The sequence below is a fragment of the Triticum aestivum genome, chromosome 1D, assembly GCF_018294505.1.
Source record: "Triticum aestivum cultivar Chinese Spring chromosome 1D, IWGSC CS RefSeq v2.1, whole genome shotgun sequence".
Lineage (NCBI taxonomy): Eukaryota > Viridiplantae > Streptophyta > Magnoliopsida > Poales > Poaceae > Triticum > Triticum aestivum.
In genome coordinates this window covers 313,181,544-313,192,438 of record NC_057796.1, presented here as the reverse complement: position 1 = coordinate 313,192,438, position 10,895 = coordinate 313,181,544, and the positions used below count along the sequence as shown (strand labels likewise).

Genomic DNA, 10,895 nt, shown 5'->3' with positions numbered 1-10,895 from the left:
ACATGGAGTACTGTTTTTGTTTTTGTTTTTGCCACGACTTCCAAGAATGTAATTTCATGCTAAAGTTTTGCAGGCGTACAAAAAACTTGTAAAGTTTATCACAAAAAAGTTCATTTTTTTACTATTTTTTTGATTTTACTGTTCATCAGGGTGCATTTGAGCTCGGGGTCAGATTAGAACTTTTGCATGCACAACAGATTCATCTCCTTTCCTTAGCAAAATGGAAAAACACGGCGGCGGGGACGTGATGTTTGTGAGCTCAAATAAGCTCGGCTGAACAGTAAATCCTAAAAATAATTAAGATATTTTTTCTTTTTCGTGGAAAATATTTTGGGTGCTTGTGAAATTTTATCATGAAAAGACATTTGTGGAAGTCATAGAAAAAAACAAAATTGATGCTCCAAAAGTGCTATTTTCAAAAGTACTTTTGAGTGCCGATTTTGTTGCTTTTCCACGACTTCAATGGATGTCATTCCATTGTGAAGTTCTGCAAGCACTCGAAACATTTGCTAAAGTTCGACACACACAAAATTCAGATCCCTTCGAATTTGTTGACATTTCTTTTTCAAATTTATTGTTCATCCCGAGCTCATTTAAGCTCGGGGGAAGAAGAGGACTTTCTGAGCTATGTTGAGGCAAGGGGGGGGGGGGGGCTAGAAAATTATGAAGAATTTTTTATAGCCTTTTGCACCCTCAGATCTTTGTCATTTATGTTTCGCGGCCGCTGGTTTTTGTAGATGCTCTGGCGCATGTGTCGGCGTTGCTAGGCCGAGAATGGGGGTGTGATAGAGAGAGAGACGCATGTGGTCTGGCGCGCACATGAGCGTGCACAGAGAGAGAAGATGGGTGGGCACGTTGGAGGCCTGCCCCTGTGCTGGGGTACCCTGTAGCAGACTAGCTTCCGCTTCGCTCCGCACGCTAATCCTCTACTCCCCCTAATCGCACCACCTTAAACTGTCTCTCTCTCTCTCTCTCTCTCCCCTATGTCCGTCTCTCCATTAAATTATCTTGCAACCGCCCTTCCTGCTACTGGCGACTGAAAGAAGCTCGCTCTTCAAAGCCCAGCGCGCACTATTTCTTCTCCGCCCAGCTCACCTCCTCTCTCGTTCGCATCACTTTATAAACCTTCTCCCACACTCACACTCTTCACTGCTAGCTTAGCTCGTACTGGAACGGCCAGTGCCAGTGTTCTTTAAGTACGCAGTACACAAGCTCGTAGCTCTCCTGGGGGCTGGAATGGCGTCGGAGTGGGAAATGGCCATGGGCGTGGAGCTCGGCATGGGAATGGGCTCGTACCACAACGCCTCCAACGTCCACGCCGCGCCCATGGGCCACCAGGCCGGCGGCTACGCCGCGGCTGCTCACCATTTCTACGGGATTCAGCCCATGCGCGACGCCAACATGCGCGTGGATGAGCTTCTGGACTTCCCCACCGCGGGCGCCCACGACTTCTTCCCCGCCGCGCCGGACAACGCGCTCCACCACCACCACCACCTCGGCGCCGGCGTGGGCGAACTGTCGGCCACCACCCCGTCCGCCACGTCGTCGGATCACCAGACGTCCATGCTCTCCTTCGCCGACGAGTTCTACATACCTGTAAGCACCGCATAATTGACGAACGCGCGGCCCTTACAGATGAAATTATGCATACATGCACGCATGATCGTCAAATCGTCTGCATTCTGACACTCGTGATCATCGAACTGCTGACCTTACCTGAATGTACATGTATGTGTGTGTTTCAGAGCGAGGAAGCTGCGGAGCTCGAATGGCTATCCAAGTTCGTGGACGACTCCTACTCGGACATGCCGAATTACTCATCGGCCGCGCATGCGGCAATGGCGGCGGCTAACGCGGCGAACAACGGCGGTGGCAGCTCGGCTGGTCAAGACAGCTGCGTCACAGCGGTGCCAGGCCGCGGAGCGCGAAGCAAGCGGTCGCGCGCGAGCGCCGCGGCCGCCGCCGCATGGCACTCCCTCATGCCGCACCCGCCTTCGCAGCCATCGCCCTCGTCCTCGTGTTCATCGTCCGACTTCCCGTCCTCAACGACGGCACGACCTAGCGGCTCCAACTGCGGCGGTCGCGGCAAGAAGCATGGACCCGTTGCCGGCGCGGAGGTGGGCCTGGTGGAGGGCGGCGTGCGGCGCTGCACGCACTGCGCGTCGGAGAAGACGCCGCAGTGGCGAACGGGGCCCCTGGGGCCCAAGACGCTGTGCAACGCGTGCGGTGTGCGGTTCAAGTCTGGACGGCTGGTGCCGGAGTACCGGCCGGCGGCAAGCCCCACGTTCCTGCTGACACAGCACTCCAACTCTCACCGCAAGGTCATGGAGCTGCGCCGCCAGAAGGAGCTCGTTCTCATCCGCGGCAGCCACCGTCTGGACGCGGCGGCGGCGGCTGGCCCCGGCCCCGGGGTGACCGTGAAGCCGGAGCTCATGTTCCATGACTACGGCATATGTTGATCGCTTGAGCCGGACGTACGGATGTACTCCTAGCTAGTTAGCCGTGCATCATCGCGCGCCTGCACGCAGCCTAGCTAGCTAGCTAGACCCCTTTGCAAAATTCCCAGGCCTCCTTTTCTCACTTTTCGCTTTTTCCCCATATATTTTGCATCTTTTTGTTAATTAATTTGTTGGTACCTACCTCCCTTCCAAGTTCTACTACGAGTGATGAATATCAAGTTCTGTTGGTACAATTGCCATCGTGGCCAATCCATAATTCTCAAGAACTTCATAAAATCACGCTAAAATTATTAATCTAACGGTTAAAATCTACCTGAGTTTCACGGATTATTCTTTGAGTGTCAGGATTCGTCTCTGCTTCCTACAAAAATCATCAAATTGACTGCTTTTTTCCTTGGCAAAATCTGAGTGGTGTTACTGCCGGTCATGCAAGAAGCTCGAGTGCCACTACCTACAGTACTGAGAGCCTGCGCGTTCGGTCTGTTATTTCTCGTTAGCACCAGCCAGTGTCTTGGCTCACTGGGTTGCTGCAGCTTTTCTCCGTGGTTACTGCACTGGTACTCCACGGACTTTATTTCTCACCGGTAGGTCAAGCATTTTAATGGCGAGAAAAAGAAAGACGAGTGTGAGAGCCGGGAATGGTGGGTGGCTCGGCACGTGACTTGGGCCCACCGTGGAGCTTTCCGGCAGGGGAAAGAGTGGGCAACGTTCCGGTCACGTGATGTGCCCGCCCTCATTACGCTTCTCTTCTCTCTTCACTTATTAGCAGGAGTGGCAGGGGTGTAACTTTTTTTCCTTTGCCGTCTAGCTTCTCCGTGGGGCTGGGCAGGACGGCACGATAAGTAAAGATGGCTTGGGGCGGAGCCCCGTTGCAGCCATGGAGTGCAGATGTGTGCAATGCAGCCTGCCGACTTCCATGTGCGCCTTCCTTTGGGTGCACGTCCGCATGTTGCGCCGACTTTTGTTGGAACTGCACAAGCGCTGCTCGACAGCCATGTGACGTGTGCTCGGGAAGTCGGAGTAATAATCAATGGGAGTGCCTAATTAACGGATATAATGTTTTTCTTTTCTTTCTCGCTTTACCATGTCTATATACAAACTTTCTTCCTTGTATCGCAACAAAACCATCTTTCTATTTCTACTAGCAAACATATTCGTGCAGTGCAACAGCAAATCAAACAATGATACACGTCTCAAATGTGATAAGCATTCTCAGGTGCACGCCCTATATTTTAACATGACAACCAATGGCCATTCAGCGTGAAAGGTGAGCTGCAAAAACAATAAATCGATTGAGGATAGGGTTTTTGGGATGCCAAGCATGCAATGTTGTCCCCCAAGTCAAATTAGTTGAGCTTATTAGTTCATTCTGGAATTTAGAATAAAATTTGAAGAAATAGCATATAATTAATAAATTTGGACCTGATGTCCTGAGCTATATTTAAAAGTAAATCGTAAAGGATTCATATTATGAACAAATTTGAAAGTAATGATATCATCAGGTAGATTAATCTGGAGTATCTGTGGCAGCAAGCAAAACATGCTTGTTTTTGTTAGGCGAGATCAGGATTGATATCTGGTCGTGACCTCCTTCCCTTGTCCCCCAAATCCAACATTGTTCCTTTCTGGTCCATGTCATTTGTGGCCGACCATCAACCGCTTCACATTGGTGGGCGTTGGCATGCAATGGCGGTGGCCGACCCACTGTACACAACAACGTGTAGGCATATGTTCCTACACGTACATATATAAGGCTAAGCTAGATAGTATTTTTTTTCTTTAAAAAGGAACAAAAGCTAGCTAGTAGTTTTTTCTGTAAAAAGGAACAAAAGCCAGCTAGGCATTTTAAATGGGTAGACATGAACATCCCCTATGGTGCCAATGAAAGATTTTGTGAGAGCATCGAACTATCCTATCTAGTCAATTTAAATGGGTAGGAAACATATATAATAAACTATTCAAAATACCCCATCAAAGAAAAGCATTAATTAAAGGTGAATCCTAAACATAACTTGAAAAAGATTAACATGAAAGATAATATCATATTTAAAATTTACACATTTTTCTGAGCGATTTTCATATATAACAGGTTAAATTTGGTGTTAAGGTTTGTATGATATGAATATTTTAAAAAGTATTTGAATCTGTCAAAAAAAAGGAGAGAAAAGTATACAGAGAGTAGTTCAGCCTAATTGGAAAAGTGTGCAGCCCATCTGCTAGGCGACCCTTTGAGCGAGGTAACTCTATCTTACGCCAACCGGAATTTAGAAAAAAAAAGCAAAAAAGGGGGAGTAGCGAAAATTGAACTCAGGTCTCCCGATTAGAAGAGCCAGGCTATGGCCAGCCGGGCTCTTGTTCACTCATGATGCATGAGGGGATACCTGAACACACTGGCGGAGCTTAGTGTAGACCAAGGGGGGCCATGGCCCCCCCTTAGTTTTGGCATTCATTCAATAGCATGCTAGCTTTTAGGCCTAATTAGTGTTTCAACGAGTGATTAGCCCCTCCTAGCCTACTAATTTGTTCCCTTCGAGTCATGGCCCCCTCTTAAATTTTGCTCAAGCTCCGCCACTGCCTAAACATGAGTAAATAAGGACGACCAACGGCTTGAAGAAAAACCAAATTGTTTTTTCACTTACTGGTGGCACTGGATGTAATTCATGGAATCGTTAGGGCAATTTCATGACGGGCAGGCAGAAGCCCTAATCCATTTATTAATAGGTATAGATTAAAATGCGCAGAGCTCCTCCCGTATTTTGAAAAACAAAAAAATCTGATGCAACATCAATAGGATACGGCTTCGCAAAACTAGGCTCCCGATGTCCCAATTTGGGCCGGCCCACAGTCGCTCCGCTTTTTCTTCTCTTTTCAATATTTTTTTAACAGTTTCTGTTTTTATTTCTTTTTTCTCTTTCTTGTTTTCCTTTTTTATTTCTTTAATTTTGCTTTCCTTTTCGTGTATTATACGAAGTTCATTGCGTGATTATATACAAAACTGTTCATTGTATATTTAAGGAAAGTTCACCATATATTAAGAAAATGCTCAACATATTTTTTAAATGTTCACTGTGTATTTAAAAAATGTTCAGCGTATATCATAAAATGTTCAATGTGTATTTAAATATTGTTCAGAGTATATCATATATTGTTCATTGTGTAATTTAAAATTGTTCAGCGTATATCACAAAAATGCTCAGTGTGTATTTAAATATTGGTCAACGTACATAACAAACAATTTTAATACGTATTTAAATATTGTAAAGCGTAGATCACAAAAAATTGTTCAGTGTGTATTGAAAAAATGTTTAGTGTATATTAGAAAATTGCCCAATATATATTTAAAAAATCAGGTTTTAAAATTTATTCGAATTTAGAAATTTATTAACTGTTTCAAAATTATTTGCATTATATATGTAAAACAATGTTCACGATTTTTCCAACAAACGTCTGATATTTTTTATTTTTGTTAATCTGACACTGTATTTAATTTTAAACTTACATTCTGCCTAAAAATCGCTTGCACCCAGCAATTTAAGTGGTAAGGAACACCAGGTCTTCAGTGCGTGCTTGTGAGTTTGATTCCCAGGAGCGCGGTTTTTTGTTGTAGATTTTTCTGCTCGCTTTTATTGCGCCACTTCATGGGCCGGTCCATTAGGATCGCCCCTGCGCGAAAGCTCGCCTAGTAGTATGCTAGTTGATGGGCTGGCCCAATTGCTTGTTAGGGCTACTTTGTATTTGTGAATCACTTTGCTGTAATGAGTGGAAATTCAAAATATTTTAAAAAATATGTGAACATTTTAAAATTGGGAAATAATTTCTAAAAATCACAAACATATTTATAAAATCATAATTCATTTTGAAATTCAGGATTTTCTTGATTTGATGAACATTTCTTGAATTAGCAAACTATTTTCGAATTCTGAACATCTTTTACCAATTAGTGAATTTCTTTATTTTCAATATTTTTTAAATTAATGAAGTTTCCTAGAATTACGAACATTATGCAAAACCTTTGAACAATTCCACTAACATTTTTAGAACTAAATAAACTTATATTATAGCCACCCCCCCCCCCCCCCCCACAACACACACATAATTAAATTGCAAGACAAAAAAGAAACAGGGAGCAACAACTTAATTGGAGGGTAACCCCACACGGGGGACGCCTCCTATGCGCGCGGGGAAGCCCATGAATGTGACACATGGGGAAACGACGTGTGGAGTTACCGCAGGCCAGCGAGCATGAGGGACACATGGAGGGAGTGATGCGCGCTCACGAAAGTATGCTCCCTCCACAATAACGAATTTTTTCTTCATTTTTTAGTTTTGTTTAATTTCCCTCTTTTTTGCTCGGTTTTTGAAGTTCTTGGCTTTTCTATGTTTCAATTGTTTTTTTTTCTAGTATGCGGCTGTAGTGTGTACCACGTCACTAGATAAAAAAAGCAAACACATAATGCACTACGCAGGGAGCACAAAGTAGAGTAAATAAGAAAGCACAAATTGCAGTGAAGCAATGTTTCTCCAAACCAGCCAACGTGGGATTAGTTTCAAAGGGCTTGCCGCGAGATACAACAGAGGAAACGATTCATCATCTGGACACGTAGTAAAGAGATAAATCGTTTTGAAGATGTCTTGTAGAAAAATGTGTACATAGAAGGCCCATCCATCCTTGTACTTGAGAAAAAACTCACCAAAACTCATGACGCACATGCGCATCGCCACTTACTGCCGTCAAAAGAGTTTTGGGATAACCTCATCTAAGATTTCGAAAGGAATGAGCCAGTCGAGCGAGGTGCTTCCAGTATAGTGTGTACTAAGGAAGTGGACTAAGAGCACTCGGTGACACAACACTCTGGAATCACCGCCACTCACCTACTAGCTCGGGATCAACGGCACCTTTTACGAAATCTTTTGTTCGTGTGAATACAAATCCAACGTGTAGAAACAAACAGTCCATACCTGCGAAAACTGCTAGGCGTGGACGAGCTCGCGCGAGCCCGGTATCATGACGCGTTTGTTCACCTAGAGATGCGGGACGGACGTGGTATACAAGGTGTTAATTAATGCGTGTAAGCAACGGCAAGTGACGCAGTGGAAGCCGACGTTGGCGACGGACGTCAAAGGGCGGTGATGGTGTTTTCTGCCGGCTCGTTACTTCTCTGTTATGTACGGGAGTACGGAAATGTGCTGTAGCACACTGGACCATGCTTGATTTGGTCGGATGCGTCAACCTTGGTTTCGCCCCACGTATGCAGCACGGAGGCATGCATTGACTATTCCTTGGTCTGGGTGTCCACCGAAGCAGCAGAGTTTAATATAATGCTCAGGGCCACAACTTAAACGGCTAATGTCGTGCTTAATGTGCTGACAGCATCTTTCCTTAATTTCGACGCAAAAAAAACATATTTCCTTAGTTTTTTTTTTGAACATCCCTTAGTTTGTTTTATATCAGCACAGGTGGCCGCGCGAGGGAGTGTTTGGGTGAATTGCAAATACTGGGCTGAACTACTTCTGGTGAATTAGCTGCCAAGTGTTTATCATTTACCCCAGCAAATTTGTTTTTGCAACTTCAGTATACCTTCACGCCAAAATAAATAAAAATTAGGAGGCTTGTAATTTTTTTTTGTAGTACTGAGAAATTCATGATATTATGCACCGTGCGAACATTTTAATTACGGTCTTTTTGGCACCGAGAGCGGGAAGGCAAGTCTAAATAGTGAAAAAAATGTAGCATATACGTACTAAAAAACACGTCACTTGTTGTAAATGCTAGTGTTAGTGGAAAGAGCCTACATGAATTTTCAAAGGGAAATGGAGCAGGCGTATATTGCTGGTGGAAAAAGAAATTAGGAGATATTTTTTCCTGGTAAATAGTTGGTGTTTAAATTCTTTTTATTTTTTCGCATGTGGAAATGTCACGTATTTTTCATCCCGAATGTTTGTATATAGCAGTTGGATGCGCCAAAAAACGCAAAGTTTTTTTTGCCATTATTTTCAACATTGGAAAAAAAACACCAAGGAAAATCAGCAAATGTACATGCAGGGATGGTTATTATTTGCGTGTTTGACGTGTTTATGGGCCTTGTTAGCGTTGTTATGACCAAAAATACAAGGTTGTCCAGGCAAATAAGAGAGCAACTAGTTGACGAACGCTCCTTCGGGAGACTCACAACGATCAACCTGGGGATGGGCTGAGAGGCTGGTACGTGTCGAGCTCTGGGCGTTCCCTCCGAATTTTTTTTCACACCCTTTTTCAGATTTTTAAATGGGTTTTTTGGGGTTTTCTTTTACTTTTCGGTTTTCACCGATATTCCTTAGCTTTTGGACAAATCTTTTTTTCATTTTCTTGCGTGAAAAACGCGTTTCATTTTCTTCCATGAGAGGCACAATTTTGCTTTTGCGAGAGGCATAACCATGTCTCTCGGAAACGGAAAAAATTGCGGTTTTTCCATTCCGCGAGAGGCACAGTTTTGCTTTCGCAAGAAGCATGACCGTGCCTCTCGGAAACGGAAAAATGTGTTTTCTCTTTTTCTTTTTCCTCCCGCAAGAGGCACGCCCATGCCTTTCGGAAACGAAAAAAAACGTGTTTTCTATTTTTTGTCCTTCCGCGAGAGGCACGGCCGTGCCTCTCAGAAAACGTAAAAGAAATGCGTTTTTATCTTCCGCGAGAGGCACGACCATGCGTCTTCCGGAATGAAAAAAAACGTGCTCCCAGTTCGGTTTTCCGTCCGGTTTTTGGAATTTTTTTTTGTGGAAAAAAAAACTCATCAAGACCTATCAACTTGGAATCTAGTTTTGAAGATCTCGACGCGAGGAATCCAATGATGAAAACGGTTCGAGATTTGGATGCATGATTTAAGGGATAAAACGTTTTAAATAAACGGGTGTAAAAATAATAAGATCTTTAACTTCCTCCGTCCCTAAATGTAAGACTTTTTTTATACTATGATAGTGTAAAAAAGGTATTACATTTTGGGACGAAGGGAGTACAAATTAAGCACTATATGAAAATCTTTTACTACCTAATGGACGCACAAGACGGACGCTGTTATGTACAGTGCCAACATATACCTGTACCAACGAAAAAAAACAGACCAATACTATTTCTATGTACAGGGTCTACAAAAAGAAATTACGTACTAGTTCATCCTGTGGCGTTTAGCTAGAATCAGGGAAGTAGTTACTGGTCGAATGCACTAGTGCATACAGATTTCGTAGAAGCTTCACGTAAGAATAGGATTTTCTTTAGGAACACGCTGTTTGCGCGCCGGACCGCGGCTGACGACAATTGTTATATCCCGCCATACGAGACCAGTACCAACGGAATACATGCACGATGGACCGTCCACCCAGCGTTATATTACACGGAGCCGTCACCATATGACACTGTTGAACAGGGCATATCTGTCGGCTCTCTGTACGATCTCATTCAATACACTGTTGAACGTGTCGCTGTCCGGTTGGTACCTGTACCGGGAGCAGGCGAGCTCGAGCATGCCATCGCCGCTCTCTTCATACCTGTGCTTATAATGACGGATGGAAAACGTGTGAGGTTTGGTTGTATAAGGTGGTAATAAGTGGTTGTGCACTCATTTAATATGTCCGCAATTTCGTGGACAAAAGACTTGGTGGAAGTCTTTTGGTTTGTGGGGTTTATTCTTTGGGCGGTAAAAGGTGTGTTGAGGTAAAACAGTGTACGAGAGAGGGTTGGAAGTTGACGTGGCTGCAGTAAAAATGTCCAGTGTACGTGGTAGGATTTGTACGGCCATGTGCATGGAAGGGTCATATGAAAAAACGTAATGAATTGCAGCATTGGTGGCTAGAGTGATGGAGACATGATTAAGATTAGTAATAATAGAGATTACATAGTATTTGGTGGCCATTGTCAGGCAGCTGACAACAGATGACATTAATGCCCTAGATTACATACAAATCAATCTAGACTTAACCTTGCGACGGGGTATAATTTATTTGGACTACTGATGTGGTAACATGGTCTGGATGTGCTGACTAGGTCATGCAAGTGCAGTTTCCTTGCAGATAACGATTTAAAGCGATCTCGACGCAGACGAACAGTACAACAAGGAGATTTAGTGCCAGCAGGGAGATGATGATGTGGTGGAACTTCCTGTCTTCAGTAACATGAAATAGGTGGAAAACGTCGGTGCATGCATTAACATTGTGACGCCCGGGTAATTAAGCTATAGTAACCCCTCGTAATGATACTATGTCATCTCAGTTACAATTGTTAATCTCTCGTTAGTTCAAAAACCGGTCCAAAAATCAAATTTAAAATATGACAAACAACAAAAGTTTTCAAACATTAAAACAAAAATGTTCGGTTGGTGCCAAATATAACATAGGTAATTATAGTGAAGAAAACACATGTTCAGGAAAATACTCAGATGCTCTAAAATAAATAAAACAGAAAAAGAA

The 10,895-nt window shown here is 43.8% G+C and overlaps 1 protein-coding gene across 1 annotated transcript; it reads left to right on the top strand.

Moving 5' to 3' along the window:
- Positions 1-981: 981 nt before the first annotated feature.
- Positions 982-2,651, top strand: LOC123181705 (GATA transcription factor 2). Its single transcript, XM_044594026.1, has 2 exons — positions 982-1,596; positions 1,746-2,651. Exons 1-2 carry the CDS (start codon positions 1,237-1,239, stop codon positions 2,457-2,459), a joined length of 1,074 nt encoding a protein of 357 aa, XP_044449961.1. The 5' UTR covers positions 982-1,236; the 3' UTR covers positions 2,460-2,651.
- Positions 2,652-10,895: the final 8,244 nt, after the last annotated feature.

Excerpts from the sequence above, each read along its gene's own strand:
- LOC123181705 (XM_044594026.1), top strand. The coding sequence starts at position 1,237 with ATGGCGTCGGAGTGGGAAATGGCCATGGGCGTGGAGCTCGGCATGGGA. Across the intron at positions 1,597-1,745 it reads CCGACGAGTTCTACATACCT|AGCGAGGAAGCTGCGGAGCT; the intron begins GTAAGCACCGCA and ends TGTGTGTTTCAG.